The sequence below is a fragment of the Argentina silus genome, assembly GCF_951799395.1.
Source record: "Argentina silus genome assembly, chromosome: 2".
Classification (NCBI taxonomy): Eukaryota; Metazoa; Chordata; class Actinopteri; order Argentiniformes; family Argentinidae; genus Argentina; species Argentina silus.
In genome coordinates this window covers 32,551,854-32,568,408 of record NC_139656.1, presented here as the reverse complement: position 1 = coordinate 32,568,408, position 16,555 = coordinate 32,551,854, and the positions used below count along the sequence as shown (strand labels likewise).

The 16,555-nt window shown below is 43.2% G+C and overlaps 3 protein-coding genes across 3 annotated transcripts; 2 read left to right on the top strand and 1 right to left on the bottom strand.

Annotated features, from left to right (window-relative positions):
* Window positions 1-3,978: 3,978 nt before the first annotated feature.
* Window positions 3,979-9,143, bottom strand: rab24 (RAB24, member RAS oncogene family). Its single transcript, XM_083689824.1, has 9 exons — window positions 8,842-9,143; window positions 8,331-8,510; window positions 8,125-8,193; window positions 7,898-7,976; window positions 6,692-6,759; window positions 6,210-6,309; window positions 5,890-5,940; window positions 5,685-5,744; window positions 3,979-5,386 (listed from the first exon to the last, which is right to left on the bottom strand). Exons 2-9 carry the CDS (start codon window positions 8,442-8,444, stop codon window positions 5,322-5,324), a joined length of 606 nt encoding a protein of 201 aa, XP_083545950.1. The 5' UTR covers window positions 8,445-8,510; window positions 8,842-9,143; the 3' UTR covers window positions 3,979-5,321.
* Window positions 9,144-9,245: 102 nt separating this feature from the next.
* On the top strand, window positions 9,246-13,376 carry pgrmc1 (progesterone receptor membrane component 1). The gene is made up of 3 exons (XM_083689837.1): window positions 9,246-9,805; window positions 10,666-10,821; window positions 12,246-13,376. The coding sequence occupies exons 1-3, from the start codon at window positions 9,511-9,513 to the stop codon at window positions 12,338-12,340; spliced, it is 546 nt and encodes a 181-aa protein (XP_083545963.1). The 5' UTR covers window positions 9,246-9,510; the 3' UTR covers window positions 12,341-13,376.
* A 591-nt stretch (window positions 13,377-13,967) lies between these two features.
* On the top strand, window positions 13,968-15,638 carry cox7b (cytochrome c oxidase subunit 7B). The gene is made up of 3 exons (XM_083689849.1): window positions 13,968-14,062; window positions 14,764-14,882; window positions 15,383-15,638. The coding sequence occupies exons 1-3, from the start codon at window positions 14,026-14,028 to the stop codon at window positions 15,470-15,472; spliced, it is 246 nt and encodes an 81-aa protein (XP_083545975.1). The 5' UTR covers window positions 13,968-14,025; the 3' UTR covers window positions 15,473-15,638.
* The last annotated feature ends 917 nt before the right edge of the window (window positions 15,639-16,555 follow it).

The window sequence follows — 16,555 nt, the reverse complement described above, 5'->3', positions numbered from 1 at the left end:
CTTTTCTCAGTTGTCAGAAACACGACTCCTCACGTCCTCTCCTCCGCCCTCCACTCGCTTCTACTGAATCCACATTGGAGGAGAAGATCTAGGCTCCTCCCCCTTACGTGTACTCCTCCAATGCTCTTTGAGGACGAAGCGAGTGGAGGACGGAGGAGAGGACGTAAGGAGTCGTGTTCGTAACACTTGAGAGAAGGGGAAAGAGAGAAGGACATGGTAAGCTGTGCTCCTACAGGCCACACAGGAGAAAGGAGAGGTGCTTTAGAATGAGAATCTAGAGTCTATCAACACTACAACATGTGGGTATCATGTCTGTCTGTCTGTCTGTCTGTCTGTCTGTCTGTCTGTCTTTTTATCCCTTCATCTCTGTTTGATGATGATGATGATGATGATGATGATGATGATGATGATGACTCTGATGATGATGATCAGAGCCATATATACAGATCTATGACTCTGATGATGATGATGATGATGATGATGGTCAGAGCCATATACACAGATCTATGACTCTGATGATGACTGATGATGACGGTGATGATGATGATGACGACGATGATGAAGAAGAGGCTACTGTCTCTACGTCCCTCTGCCTTACCCTACCAAATGATCCAGACCCACCCAGGCCGAGCACATGTCGTCCAGTGGATGAATGCCTAGTTCTTATTGTTGCTTGCATGTGGGTCAGTCGGTGTAGCTTATAGTCCCAAGGTAGTGGGGGTGGCTGGATGTTTTCAATTGCACAGGTCCTGGCCCCTAACCCGTCTTTTAGTTCACTTTACCCTTGACTCGTATGTCTCCCCACCCGGGGCTTGAGTGAATGTGAGATGATGGAGCCTGGCTTGGTGAGCCTGCCCCCCCCCCCAGGCCAGCACTACCGGCGTCTCCCTGCTGTGCAGGGTGGGCTGGTGGAGGTAGAAATCGGAGGACGGGCTCATTGTAATGCATGGATTCAACGGAATGAGGAACGGAAATCCATTCCATGCATTACAATGAGGCTCGTCCTCCGATTTCTACCTCCACCAGCCTCCCATGCTCTGCTGGGTAATGCTGTTAGGGGTGTGTGTTTGTGTAGCTGTGGTGGGTCTTTCAACACAAACTCTCAGTGAGCGGTGTGTGTGTGTGTGTGTGTGTGTGTGTGTGTGTGTGTGTGTGTGTGTGTGTGCGTGTGCGTGCGCGTGCGTGCGTGTGTGTGTCCCCTTCGAACTGAACTCTTAATGTGAAAGTGCCAGAACATGCTCAGGTGTGTGTGAGCAGGCGATTTGACGTTGTTTTCCTTAGCACTAAGATGCAGTTGCACCTGTGCGTCGTAGAATATTCTAATATGACAATATTTATAATGACATTTTATAACGCACAAACAAAGACAGCACTGGCCCAGAGGAGGGAGTGAGACCTCTTGTGTTTCTTTGTTCTTTATCTCTCGTAAGTTAACCTCCATCATGTTCCTTGGTTTTACTGTAGACCTTGCACATCCCCCTCCCCCCTTGCTTAAACACTTGCACTTCGGCATGTGTGTTTGTTCATTGTCTCTGCTGTGTGTTTGTTTGGTGTCTCTTGTCTCCTGCGCGTCTTGTCTTCTTGAAGCTAGTCTCTGTCTGGATGTCTTTGTGTCACAGTCTCGTCATATCTGCTTATGCCTTTGGGATTCTCTCTCTGCCGAGCTCTGAGTCAATCAGTGTTTGGTTGTCTTTGGCAGGAGGAAGGGGACGGAGGGGACGGAGGGGAGGGAGGGGAGGGGAGGGAGGGAGAGTGCCAAGTTAGGTCTCAGTGAAGTGAATTTGCCAGTTGAATTTTGTGCTTTCATCTCTTGAGCTTGTTATATGCCTTTACCCAAACCTGCACAATAAGCAATATTTTGTACTCCTATGTTGCCCAATTTTGTGATTATTATTGTTTTGTTTGTGTCTATATACGTATCACTACAGTGGCTTCATTTGAATTAGTTGTGACTGAAACCTAATGATAAGACCCATGCTGTTCATGAGATGTTTTGAATGATACGAAATAACCGCCTGACTTTTTGATGACTAGAAACCCAGTTGTGTTGTCTCTGTTCCGGTCCTGTCCCCTAACGGTTACCGTGGTGCCCCCTGCTGTTGGTCATGTGCCACTGATAAACACACAGGAAATAGAGCAGAAACCATGCAGAAAGGAAACAACAGCGATCGCCATGACCACCAACAGCAAATATGTATTCGTCCGACCTCAGCATCTTCACCCTGGAGTTATGCTTGTATATGAATAGCACTAAAACACCTACTATTAACAACGTAAGAGATCTTAGCTGATTTAATACATCTGAAGAGTATTTATATCTGTCAGACTTGACCACTACAGTCTTACTCGATTCATGAATAGCAGGCGTCATCATCCCAACTGTACATTTGTATATAAAAGCTATATATAAAGAATTGAGAAGTGAGAAGAAATCTTGTGAAATGAGTCCAGAGCCGGGCAGTACCAGGCAGTACTGTATGATGACGTGTCTTGTCTCAGCTCAAGCAGTCTGGTGGAGAGAGTAGGATTACCACACCTTCTGATGCATGTGTGTCATAAACGGTTCAGTTGTTGTTGGTGAATAACATTTGTTATACTGTCGACCTATCTGTCAGTATTGCAGTCATCAGACAGATCATAGAAGCCTATCAGAGCTGGTAGAACAGGTCAGAGTAGCCAATTGGAGCAGGTACAACAGGTCAGAGGAGCAGGTCATAGAAGGTGAAAGGTCATTTCTGGTCACATGACCAACTGGGACAGAGGTCCTATATCTATCACTACAGTACCTTTGGCACTTATAATAATAATGAGCTGTATATCCTTTTGCTATAATACCCCCCTCCCTTCATCCCTCCCTCCCCTATGTTCGGTGTTCCCTCCTTCCCCGTGAACAGGTCTCTGGTGTGGCACAAAGGAAGGGGCGGGAGGAGGGCTGTATCACTTGTTTTTATACCAGTAGACCCGTACATGTAAACAAAGCTGGAACATTTTTCTACTGCTGTCTTTGAGAAGTTGTTGTCATGCTTTGAGCCCCTTCCCTCTGCCTTATTTAGCCCAGTGTAACGTCCACCTGAGGAACATGATGTTGAAGAGTCAAAGAGTATCCTGCTGCCTTGTGAGGACGTTGAAATGTGTTGTAGTCCTTTGTACATAATAAAGAGAACGCTGTAAGTTATGTTTCCCTGAGTGTGTGTTTCCCTGAGTGTGTGTGTGTGTGTGTGTGTCCGTGTGTGTGTCCGTGTCCTCTTCTTGGCACTTGGTTTGAGTCGGTGGTTTGAGTTGGTGGATTGACCTATGACCATGCCACAGAATTATCTCTGTGGTGACGTGTTGAGGCAGCTTGTCACGGGCCATAGGCTGCACAGCCAGCTCTTAGAACGGATCCATTTCACGAGGAATTTCAAGAAGTAATGTGAGACTTGTAATATCCTCTTGGAATGCGTCATTTCTGACAAGTCCACGGGGTTGTGTGTCATCCTAGGGTCAAGCTAACAGCATCAACACTTCACCACAGCTCACATGTACACTATGACAGTCTGTCAGTCACCACACAGAAACACAACGCAGACAGACTTGCCAGAAATCTGATCTTTAATTCATGTACAACATGCTCCAAACCACAAGTCACTTGAGTCCGTCATATGAGCAGACTCTGTGGACCCGCGTAGTGTTGAAAATATGCATGTTATATCTACAAGGCCTCAAGACAGACGCAGAACTGCAAACAATCTCTCTCTTTGTGCACATTGTGCCCCTTGCTCCCAATAACAGCAACGTTTCTGTAAACCATTCACATACTGTAAATTAACCATGGCAACTATTCCAGCTTCTCTCAGGCACCAGGGAGCAGCATCACGCAGGATGCTTATGCTCACCTGTCTGTCTGTATCAGGGGAGGCCGGCGGGGGTAGAAATCAGAGGACGGGCTCATTGCAATGCACGCAACGGGGGAATGGTATTTCCTGATTCCGTTACATGCATTCAAATGAGCCTGTCCTCCGATTTCTACCCCCGCCGGCCTCCCCTGGTCTGCATGTATGTGTAAACAACAACAATGTAGGAGTATATGTATTTAGGAGTGTATATACACGTGAATGGATGGAGCCTTCCATTGACAGCTAATGATGACCATGTGATTCCATCTGGGGCAACCCCAGCCTGTGGGCTCGGTGCTGGGGCTCCATACATCAGTCCAATGAAACTGAGAGATCCTTTCAGAGAGATTTACTATTTCCCTCTCATGTCTTTGACCTCAAATTCAAAACTAACTAAGTTAACTTGCACACATACACACACACACACACATACACACACACATACACACACACACACAGGTAAAATCAAGTAAAACCAGTCCTATGATGAGACTGTTGGAGAGGTGTAAACATGAATGATACATTCACAGAACGTTGCAACTTCCCATTGTACTGTTTGTGAAGAAAGAAGGGAAGTTCAAACGGCACTGTGTATGAGGACATAACACGACTCAAAAGGTAAGAAATTAATAACTTGCTCAATGTTAGATAGTACTTTAGGCTACACATTGCTGTGATAGTGTATATAGGGTTATCTTTTAAGTATTTTAAAAGCATCAACTTAACCACGATGACATAACTGCCGCTTTTTTAACTGCCGTATTGCACCATTCACCCGCAAACTGCTGGCCTAATCTTTGTACAAGTTCCTTTCCTTTCAGCAGAAGTCACAGCTTATGATGCCAACAAAAGATAAGACTTAATATGACAATAAATGTGCAGTTCCACAGCATGGGAAGGTCGCCGCCTGTATAGGTTTTACCATAACGGGCAGACGATGGGAATAGTGTTCAAGGCCCCGACATAAACAGAATGCAAAATAAAGTAAAGTAACCAAAAGTAGACACAGTCAGTCAAGGCGTTTTACTGTGTTATAAAGGCCATACGCATCATTGGCATTATTTGTTTACCTAAGGTGAGCTGATAATAGACAGTGAAGAAAAGCGTTTTTTTAAAAGTGGGCTTGAGAGGATATCTTCTCCTCCGCTTCATTCCAAACTATTCCAAAGTATCCCCTTTGGCAGGTCTCTCCACCTGAGGCAGGGATCTCCATTGTGTGAACTCCATGGTATAATCCTTTAACTACAGTGGTCACATACACTGAATGGCACTACTGAAAAAAGCAACCAAACCCCAAAAAAAACAGCACTACTTGGGCTCCTCCTCCTCCTCCTCCTCCTCCTCCTCTCTTTCTTCCTCTCTCTGGTTTTAAACCGACAGGCCCACCAAGGTGGGATGTGTAGCGTCCAACACTTCCAGGGATGCAGTCCGTCCAGTGCAGGAGGCTCAGTTGTGACAGCAGGCATAGAAATAGGAGTCCTTCTTCTGTCCCAAGTCAACTCCCGTCTCCTCTGCAGAGAGAAAGAGAGAGAGAGAGAGAGAGACAGACAGAGAGAGAGAGAGAGAGAGAGACAGAGAGAGAGAGACAGAGAGAGAGAGGAAAGAGAGAAAGAGAGAGAGTCAGAGAGAATCATCATACAGAACCACTTAGGAGAGCATGGCGTCATCACAGTGGAAAGTTCTACTGATTGAAAGCAAAACTTCATGTCAACGCTAACTTCATCACGAAATCTAACATTACAAACAAAAATGTTCACTGACAGGTCTATGATGTATAAAGGTAATCTTGTAGGAGAGCCAGATCCTCACCTGTCAGGAACTGGAAGGCTATGTTGTTGTAGTCCTCTGCTACCTTCTGAAACAGCTTATCTGGAATGCACAGGTAAAAGACAATCCCAAGGGTCAGTCTATAGTGGCATTCTGGGAAACACAGTCTTATGCGATGGCCATGAATAATGGTACACAAAACTCTGAAATGGACAGTCTGAACGGTTATGGTGCCACTTTCACTTACCCACATTGCTTCCTGTTTTACTAGAGGTTTCAAAATGTTGAGCCCCAATCTCTGCAAATGAGAACCAAAGAAAAAAATTAAAGCGATTCTTAGAAACTATCGAAATGATCCAGGCAATACAAACAACTGGTTAACTTATCCACTCTGGGGCTGGTTTCTGGACACATATTAAGCCTGGTCCTAGTCCTGTAGAATCTCCATTGAAAGTGGGATTAATTCCAGGACTAGACTTAATCTGTGTCTGGGAAACCACCCCTCAGATTAAAGAAAATCTGAAAAAGAGATAAAAAAAAAAAAAGGTGTTCCATGTATGAGATTACCGTCAGCAAGGTCCTGAACGTCGTGGTAGTCTACCTGTCGCAGGCTCCTGTCACTCTCGATGATGTCATTCTTGGTGCCACACAGGTAGATCTTGCAGTGCTACAGGTGACATCAGAGGAGATACAGTGTTAGCGGGCGTTCACATGAGCGTTAATTTTCATTGTGTTCCATGGGGATGACGAGCTTTGGAGCACAAGGCTCACTCCAGCGGAGGCTGGTGGAGACAGAAATCGGAGGACGGGCTCATCGTAATGCATGGAAAACCATTCCTCATTCTATTCCATGCATTACAATGAGCCCATCCTCCGATTTCTACCTCCATCAGCCTCCCTTGTCGCACTCCTACGTCATAGTGGCCCGTCTCGCCTTTTTGCGGCCAAGAAAAGGCTCTGTGTGAACACCTGTTTACTGTGGGTAGTCAGACGGTATAGGATGACATCATTTATGTGTTTGTAGGAAAGAAGGGTCTCTGGTCTCTCACCTCTTCACAGTTCTGCAGCTCCTTCACCCAGAACCTAGCCCGCTGTAAACTGCTGCTGTCTGTCAAATCTACAGGGGGGGGCGGTTACATTCAAGAGGGGTTACCAAAATAAACATTGACTCAAGACCAAAACTTATTACACGGTTTTTACAATTGTGAATGTGCTGATTACTGACTGATAGTGTATCCGTGTCAACCAAAAACTGTTCCTGTCATAACATCATGTGAATTTTGCCAAAAAAAGATTGAGAGGACTTTGCAAAAGGAAATTGCACGTGGTACAAGGAAGTGGTAAGGAACAGCAACCACTGCTCACAGCATGACTACTTAAAAACATCTCCACAAGACATTCTGCAACCATCTCATGTCTTTCTGGGCTACACACAAATGTTGATAGAAAACTGTTATTATTTTTATTTCAATTTCCTGAAAAATAGCCCTTGGTTTGGAACTTTGCCCCTTGCCTTATGTAGGATAGATCCATCATTACATGGACGAGAACAGAAAGTATTCTCAGTTCAAGCCCACAAAGACATGAGGTGGAGAATTTCTTGTGGAGATGTTTAAAGTGGTCATAATGAGAGTGGTGGTTGGTGTGGTTCCACACCATGTCCACTAGCATGGCTAAATGAAGCCCTCAGCCCAGCCAAAGAATGCTCAAGAATGCACATATGATTAAAGAAGTGTCCAGTGAATGGAGGTATAAATCATTCAAAAGCCAAAACTATCCCTTTAAGTGAGTTGTCTGTTTAGAAGAAAAGGGTCAATAAGAGCTATTTATGACTGAAAAACCTCACTTGGGTATTAAATACCCAGGCTGGTTCGGATATAAACCCCCTGATGCACAGTTAAAACAGGACAAGCTAAAACAGCCACAGGAGAGATTGAGTCATGGGAAAAGCCCCAAATTGTCAAAATTCCCCAGGAATGGAATGCAACTGTCAAATTCCCCAACAAGGACGACATTAGCAAAGGAACCAAACAAACACACACACACACACACACACACACACACACACACACACACACACACACACACACACACACACACACACACACACACACACACACACACCTCTTAGATTTTCATTAATGGGCATAAGGATATGAGGCAATCATGTGGTTTTTTTGGCAATAAGACTAGTCTGAGTAGTAATTGGTAACTAGGGTTAGGGTTAGGGTTAGTGATATCAATGGAGTGTTTACCATAACACACAATGGCTGCCCTGGCCCCTCTGTAGTAGATTCTGCTCATGGCTTCATAGCGTTCTGATCCAGCCGTGTCCTGGGTGGAAAACAAAGATAGACTGAAGACAGGAGAGAAATGCGGACTGAAGTCCACACTTGAGCTCTCGATCACAACCATTGTCATCAGTAGGCTGTTTACATCTTATTTTAAATAGGTTAGGTTGACATCGGTGATCCCCACTCACCCATATTCCCAAGGTAATCACCTTCTCCCCCACCTGGATTGGCTTGGCAACGAATGCAGCCCCGATAGTCTGTAAATGAGAGATTATTGGTGTCCACAAGTGAAAATCCGCTTTCACACTCTAATGGACAATGAATAGATCTTTCATACATTGCGAGCCCCACACAAGGAGTGAGCAAACCCTTTGGGCCACCATATGACACTCACGTTCTGGTATGGGCCAACAAGAAATCGGTTGTGGACATATCTCTCCACAAGGCTGGTCTTGCCGACACTCTCCTTCCCCAACATTACCACTTTGGCATCAACACGCATTGTCATAACGCACACAGGCCCAGGAGAGAGCAAGGAGATAGAGAGGAGTGGACCGGTTGGATGCTGGAAATTCTGCAGAGATGAGAGAGACAAGACGATGAGCCTTTTACACAGCATGAAGTATTAACAAAGAAGTTGAACACTCAACACTATTACTGTATCAGTTGACAGTTGACACGATGACAATTTTGACAGCAGTACCACAACAAACCTATGAATGAAATTAATTTGAATAGTAAGATTCAACCGTTCGACTGTCCTCCCATGTTGTTAGATAAGATGATAGCTGAGCTTGCTGTCAACAATTTTTCTGTGAGGTGCGACGCTCAAATGTGAAATGTGACATGGGTGTAGCTGGCTAGCTAAGCGTACGATGACAGCCTGGCTGCCAAGTACTACTTACCAAGGAAAATCAGAGAATGTATCCGAGCATGAGAGCCGAAAATACTAATTGTTTACGACCCTGATATTGCGATTAGTTTTGGCTAACTAGCTAGCTGCTGCTACTACTGAGAGCCACCCAGCATGAGACAGTTGTTGTCACCAGCTTGCGTAACGCCAGTTCTATGGCTTCAAACTAAAATCACAAACTACAAACACATCCCTAAAATAACTGTCAATGCTAAGTCGTACACGGTAGCCATCATTTCTTAAATGTCTAGCGCTGTTGTTAGCTGTCAAGTTAAACACAAAATTCCAAGAGGCTTTGTTATGGGGAACTAAACTGTTACAAAGGAGTTTCCAAGAGGAAGTACTAAGATGCGACACATGCTACAGGATATGATCAGAGAGGGATATGTGATATGTCATCAGAGATGGTGGACAGCTAAACATGAACGTATTTAACAATTCTGTGTGAAATTGTGCATCTCCTCAGTATTGATTCTATAATATTGCAGATTTTAACAAACGTTTGACATTGTTTGGCCAATATTATGTCCCACCCAACAGGAAGTCCATTGGCCAAAACAGCAAAACATTGCGCAGTTCGCCTTCGTGATTGGTGAGCTGATGCCAACCTCGATAAGCCTCCGTCCCAGAGACCCACCCAAGCAAGCGCACAGAAACAAACATGGCTGATACAGAGGGAGCGGAGCAAACTTCTCCAGGAATTTTGCAAGAAATATTCACGTCCCCGTTGAATTTGAGTCTACTTGGCCTTTGCATATTCCTCTTGTACAAAATCTTCCGCGGAGACAAGCCCGCAGATTTTGGCGAAGTTGAGGAACCTCTCCCTAAACTCAAGAAAAGAGATTTCACGTTGGCGGACCTACAGCAATATGATGGGCTGCAAAATCCAAGAATTCTCATGTCTGTCAATGGGAAAGTGTTCGATGTAACCAGAGGAAAGAAATTCTACGGTCCAGGTAACTAAACAAGTGGTTTGATGTTATTATTCATGTACCTGCTGACAAACTGATTAATTTATGTCAGCCTGCCGCGCTGAAGCTTGCCAAGTTGTTTATCTGAATTTGAATGATTATGTCAGTGCTAATTTGTGTATATTCTACATCTATTTAATAAGTTGGTATTGTAACTACAAGTGACTCGCCACACCCCCTTCCTATTCCTAACGAATCAGCCGACCGCGATTGAATTTCACAACACGCGAGCCTTGCGTTGCAACTGCAGTGGGGTGAGCCTGGCTGGCGGGTCACCTCTCACCAAGTAGGACTGCTCTGTCACGCACCCTCCCGTTCAACAACAATATGGAGATATTGTCATGTATTTTCACATGACATATTTACTTTGGATAGGATGCGATGTCCTTGATATTCCTAGTTTATACACAGTATGGAGAGTAATGCCAATTCCATCTAAATTGTTGACACAAGTAAATGCCCTATTACACAGAGGTGTAAAGGTCAACTGAGCCAAACAGGATGGTTGCACAAATGCAGGCTTGTTGATGTTGATTCTAGATCTCGTTCCAATGATTCCAAAGGTACCTTTGAGGCTGTATACATCTGACATTATTTTACGTGTGTTTGGCAGAGAACACCCCATTATGATAAGGTTAAGACTATGAGCACTCAACCCAAGAGACATTTGGAGGCGAAACTAAGAAAGAGTTGCCAAGCCAACACCATCATATAGGCAACTTTATGCCACAGAAACAATATACTCTTAACATTTACATTTCAAAGTTAAATTCCCTTTAGAACATCACTTGTATTTGAAATGAAAACTCCCAACACTGTCTGTCTGTCTGTCTGGTGTTTTTCAGAGGGGCCTTATGGCGTGTTTGCGGGCAAAGATGCTTCCAGGGGACTGGCCACATTTTGTCTGGAGAAGGAGGCCCTCAAAGACATCCACGACGACCTGTCTGACCTCAACTCCATGCAGCAGGAAAGCCTCACCGAGTGGGAGACCCAGTTCACCCGTGAGTTGACACACATCTTGTACTGCTCGGCAGACCTGGGTGCAACACTTGTCAAATACTTGAGCTGCACTTGATTTAGTGTGTCTGGTACAACAATGAAAGAAAAACCAAGGCTAAATCAAACACACCTTACTCTCAAGCATTTGACAGATGTGTATGACCCAGGACTACTACTGTGCAGACTCAACAGAGTGATAAGTGTTGTTGACAAAGCTGTGAACATTTATTTTCTCGTGGAAGAATCTATGAGGTATGGTGCCTAGACATAAGCTTATATTATATAGTTAAGTAATGGACAATGATGTGATCCACAATTACCTTTGTCATGTCTACTACCATAAATCTACACCTTAACTGTCCCTCCTAAAGACCTCTTCATCTCCACTACCCCCCTGTACAGTTTCTCTACTGTAAATAAATTAATAAGAATTAAAAAAATATATATATTATTATTATTCCTTCTTCTAGTATTGTGACTGCCAATGGTCACTGCCTGATCCTAGCATAGATGACTGATGGATAGATGATTCACTTAGACAAATGTATTTGTTTTAAGTCACTTTGGATAAAGGCGTCTGCTAAATGCCATAAATGTAAATGTAATAGTGATATCATATACACACACATTGACTTCCCCTTATGCTTCATAGTTAAGCAAAGTATGCCACTTTGGTGCAAACAGTTCATGCTCATATCAACTATGACGACTCTCTCAGAGCTGTTGGTGTTTCAAATGCATCCCTCCCTACGCCCAAATGCATGGTGTCATGATTTGCATCAAATTCGCCTGTTTGCTTACACTTGTGATTTTCATATAGCTGGTTGTTCATAACACATGCTGCATCCCATTTCTCCACCTTTTTTTTGTATGGCAAAAAAAAACTTCCTAGGAGTATACACTTGTGTACTTCACCCACATGGATTTAAAAGCATAGGATTGGTCGAAGCACGGGCCCTTACACCAGTCCATTACCATTGACATCCATGTGAGAGAGTGCACAAGTGTATACTATGGAGTTTTTCCTTGCCACTGTGCCTATGTACACTATGTTTTTCTCTGGGAAGTTTTTTAGTTCTTTTGGGGGTCTATGGTTTTGGTGTTTGTTCATATTGTTTGTATTGTATTCATTGTTTAGTATTGTTCTTGTTGTAAAGCACTTTGAGACAATTGTCTTTTAAAAAGTGCTATACTGTACAAATACGTTTTGGATTTGATGATATACTTTAAGAAAAGGGTACAGAAGTGGGACACAGTATTACACACACAAGTAATGCTGTTAATCAAAGCCCCTCGCCTTGGGTGAGACATGACACCAAGGCCTTCAGCTGTGTCCTTGAGTTTGTCTCTGATGTTGTGTCTGGGCCAAGGTCTCGGGGGGAGTCAATGTCACGATTCTGTTTTGTTTTGTTTTGTTTTTCCTCAGAAAAGTATGACTATATCGGCAAACTTCTGAAGCCTGGAGAGGAACCCATGGAATATACAGATGACGAGGAGGTTAAGGACAAGAAGAAGGACTAGAACGCAAGTGCACAAGGGAAATCCAGAGGCCTTAATTCTTATTGGATAATGTGATGCTCATTGCCTTCTGTTGCAGCCATTGAGCGAAAACGCTTTCTCCTGTATGGTTTTGTATTACTGTATCCTATTAATGGACCATCCTTTACCTCTCCTATGCTAATTTCATATGCCACAGACCATACACCATACCTAACCAAAATCCTGCTGATTTTAGGTTACCATTGCAATAACCATTGAATATACTGTAGTGTCTTTGTAAAGTTATGCAGTTTAGCTTCATTTGTAATGCCGTTGAGGTTGGTTGATGTGTCATTGCAGCTTTTAAAAAAAATATATATATATATAATCACAAACTTGAGATCACAACAGGATTCAAATACACTGTGCTAACATTCCACCACGCGTTGTTGTTTTTGCTCAGGTGAGAGTATCCATTGAAATGTCTAATTTAGCTGTTCAGGCCTATCCATGGCTAGGCTAAACACGGCTGATGTTCATCGTGCTGCAGTGCAGTCAGTGTTTATATATGCTTAGAGAGTCTCGCTTGACATACTCGCTCCGGTATTCACAATGAGCAAAACACGTTTATTATTAAACAACAGGTTTTGATCTTTTCATTCACAACAGCTGTGTCAGCGTATGCATTTCAGCGGGTGACGACGTCTTTTTCATGTTCATACTGTAGCACAAATGTTTAAAGTCTTGTCTATGGAACTGATGCAGTTTAAAATCCTGTCTATGAAGTCAGGGTTTTACATGAAGACGTCATGCATTGGATGGCAAATCCACCAATATGGGCCAGAACCACCAATATTCACCAATTTGTCCAGAATCACCAATATTCACCAATATGGGCCAGAACCACCAATATTCACCAATATGGGCCAGAACCATCCTACACAGGAGGAGAACACTACAAGATACAGTGCATTACATTTACTAGGAATGTAATTGTATTGTTTGTGTGTATGTGCGTGTGTGATCATGAGACCAATATTTTGTTATGATGAATAAATCTACCCAAATGGATAATCAACATGTGTTTGCTATTTGTCAGTGTATTTTTCTTTCTGTGTGTGTGTGTGTGTGAGAGAGAGAGAGAGAGAGAGAGAGAGAGAGAATCACATGGAGAGCTGAGCATATTACTTGGGTGTGTGTTAGAGATATCATATGAAAGAACGTAACTTTGTTGTGTGTTTTAACTTCACGCATTTTATAACTTTTTTTCAGGCACTGAAATTTCGATCCCGAAAAATGCACGGTTTAAATACATTAACTTTTACAAAAGACATGTCAGAAGTGGGATTTGAACCCACGCCTCCATTCGGAGACCAGAATACCCGCTCACACGGAAGGAGTGGAACCTTGAGTCTGGCGCCTTAGACCACTCGGCCATCCTGACATTGATGCTAAGTAGAGGGAAGCTGGTATATTTATAACAGTTATAAGTACTGTGTTACATTTATATCAACACATAGTAGTATTTTATATCAAGCAAATTGGAAATGTCGTTGTTATTTTGGTTTGTTTAACCACATTTAAATCCAATTTAGAGCAGGGACACTTTATTTTTATAGGAGTCAGACGAGGTCTGCGCATGCCCATTAATACTTTCCGGTGGCTGTCTGTCAACGTGCGGCCATTTTGTTCGCTATTCTTCAAGGGTATCCTCAAGTCAGGCCAACATGTTCCGCTTTGCTAAAGCAGCTCTGAACGTCACCGGTAAGAGATAACTTTGTTATAAAGAATATATCGTTTTTTCCCCATTCTGGCCGTTTGGTAATTTCGTTCTAGCCAACGTTGACGTTGCTTTTCTATTGATAAAGTGAGGCCACCACACTCGGGCTTACAGTGTTTGTCGCATAGCAATAGCCCCTAGACTTGCTACTACTACACGGTGGAAACTCAGCCCTGTGTTATGGTGTCTCAGGCATCTTGCCAGTGTGTTCATGGAATTCTGTTTCTATGGTTCTTGTTAGAGTAGTTAAATCCTAATGTTAAAGGCACTTATCAAGTCAGGTAGAGCCACTGACAATGTCAACTTGCTTAGCTGTCCTCACTTCACCGCATCCTAGGTCAACACCACCAGGTTAACATAAAGTCATAGACAGGCGCATGTATTTTGATATGCTACTACATGAGTGGGGCTACATGTTCAGTGGGGCTCTCAATTATTTAGGATAGTTCCACCGACCTCACCACACTGGACAACAGTAGCAAGAGTAAAGTGATGTGTTGCCAAATGCAGAATAAACCACAATAAACTGGTATCCATAAAGCCCTGTTCGTCTGATAACTGTTCGCCAATATACGTGTTCTGAAGCGATAACCATGCTCTGATGTGCTGCTGTCACCCATACTGTGAATGTTCTCCCTCCCTGGACGTTAACCTGCATTTTTGTTTTGTTTCCTGTTCAATGCAGGTCAAGGTGTCCGCCAAGTGAGGCATGGGTCGCACACTGCTGAGCAGGAGTTCCATCGAAAGTATGGCACAGGGCTGATGATAGGCGGTATTACCTTCTTTGTTGGAGTCTGGTCCTACGTAAGTGTGCAGATCTGTGGTCTAGCTTGGGAATGCTGTACTCAACTCGATCTTACCAAATTCCTAGGGGGAAGGGGTTAAAAGAAGTCATGAAGGAAATAAACAGCACTTACCCGAAATACTCTGTGCAGCATTGGTCAAGAACAGACTTGTTTTTCAGCGTTCGCTTTCTTCAACACTGAAGAAGGCATCCGCTCTTGACCTCTGCTGCAAATGCAATAAATAATTGAAGGATATTTGAGTGCAGGTTTTTCCTTCATATACATCTGTAGCATAACACCTGATAGTGTTGTATTAGAGCAACTTGCCTTTTATAGGTCTAATGCATGTTACTTTCCCCCTCAATAAGCTATGCATAACATGTAAATGTAGACTGTCATACATTAAATCCTTGATTTATTTAGCATCATACACAAAGACAAATACACTAGCAACCATTTCTTCAAATATCAACTGTTACAGTGGTTTGGAATGCTCATAATTGTTCCCACATTTTTCAGGTAATAACACAAACTGGTATCACATGGAATCTGTCACCTGTCGGCAAGGTCATGCCCAAAGAATGGAGGCAGCCTGAAGAAGAAGAGTAAAGGACTGAGACTGCTTCTTTTCCCTGTGGAGAAACTGACACCGGACCATGACGCCCTCAACATAGATATCCCTATAAACATTCTGATTGTACAGATGGATGCACACATTTTCACTGTTGCCGTTAGGCGTAACCTCTGTGAACAATAAATAAGTTAAAACTCAAAACTGACTGATTTCCTTTTAATTTGCTATGCTTTTGATGTTTGTTTGCTTGCTACTCCTCTCACTATTGATGTTACCTCCTTTGAGAAAGTGTAATTCTGCAATCAGGAAGAAATCAGATGGATTGGGAACTGTTTTGACGGGTTGTAGTGCAGTAGATGTACCATGTTCTGGGTCATGCAGGAATCAGGGAAAACAGACAGTTTTCAGTTACATGCTATATCAAGTATGTTTTAGTTCATATTGTGTATGATCATCTATACTGATTATTCTGAAGGTTTTGGAAACACGTTATGCCGCATCTGAAAGTAGTTCCTTAGAATATCCTTATTAGAGAACGGACTGACCATAGAAATAGAATGAGCTGTTAGACTGACTTCAACTTGTTTTCAACCACAGGAGGGAGCTGTTGCCCTGCTTTTTGTTGCTTATGTGTTCTGGCCACCATGAAGTACGTGCTTCTCAGGTCGTGTTCAGTGCACATATCCGCACGTTGCAATTTTCACAAGACAACTTGCACATGTGATGCTTAATAATTTACTAATTACAAATTGCCGACCCTGTATCTGCGCCTGGTATGCATAGTGTGAGTGTAGTGAGAAGATGAGTGTACCATTGCATTGATAGGGAGTGTACTTGAGACATGAGTGACCCCTACTGGTAGATCCATGACACTACTTCGGAACCATGCATGTACAAGATCTGTCAGAAAATCAAATAAACTTGAATATCAAAGTGTGTCCTCTTGATATATCTCATATAATACACAAATGATATAGTTTTCACAGTGATGAATTTCTTGTCTTTGAGCAAATCGTGACTTGTGTACACACGTTTACATGCGTCACTTTCCCCGGTTGCGTTAGGCGTGACAGACACGGACGCAGCCCAATGGCAGTCCTAATGAATCCGCCTCCACA

What these genes read in the sequence shown, in the direction of transcription:
- rab24 (XM_083689824.1), bottom strand. Translation starts at nt 8,444, where the DNA reads ATGACAATGCGTGTTGATGCCAAAGTGGTAATGTTGGGGAAGGAGAGT. An exon ending in TGATTACCTTGGGAATATGG is followed by an intron (nt 7,977 to 8,124) that starts GTGAGTGGGGAT and finishes TTTTCCACCCAG; the next exon opens with GACACGGCTGGATCAGAACG. An exon ending in AGCCTTCCAGTTCCTGACAG is followed by an intron (nt 5,387 to 5,684) that starts GTGAGGATCTGG and finishes TTCTCTCTGCAG; the next exon opens with AGGAGACGGGAGTTGACTTG.
- cox7b (XM_083689849.1), top strand. Translation starts at nt 14,026, where the DNA reads ATGTTCCGCTTTGCTAAAGCAGCTCTGAACGTCACCG. An exon ending in AGCAGCTCTGAACGTCACCG is followed by an intron (nt 14,063 to 14,763) that starts GTAAGAGATAAC and finishes TGTTCAATGCAG; the next exon opens with GTCAAGGTGTCCGCCAAGTG. An exon ending in TTGTTGGAGTCTGGTCCTAC is followed by an intron (nt 14,883 to 15,382) that starts GTAAGTGTGCAG and finishes CACATTTTTCAG; the next exon opens with GTAATAACACAAACTGGTAT.
- pgrmc1 (XM_083689837.1), top strand. Translation starts at nt 9,511, where the DNA reads ATGGCTGATACAGAGGGAGCGGAGCAAACTTCTCCAGGAATTTTGCAA. An exon ending in AAAGAAATTCTACGGTCCAG is followed by an intron (nt 9,806 to 10,665) that starts GTAACTAAACAA and finishes GGTGTTTTTCAG; the next exon opens with AGGGGCCTTATGGCGTGTTT. An exon ending in GTGGGAGACCCAGTTCACCC is followed by an intron (nt 10,822 to 12,245) that starts GTGAGTTGACAC and finishes GTTTTTCCTCAG; the next exon opens with AAAAGTATGACTATATCGGC.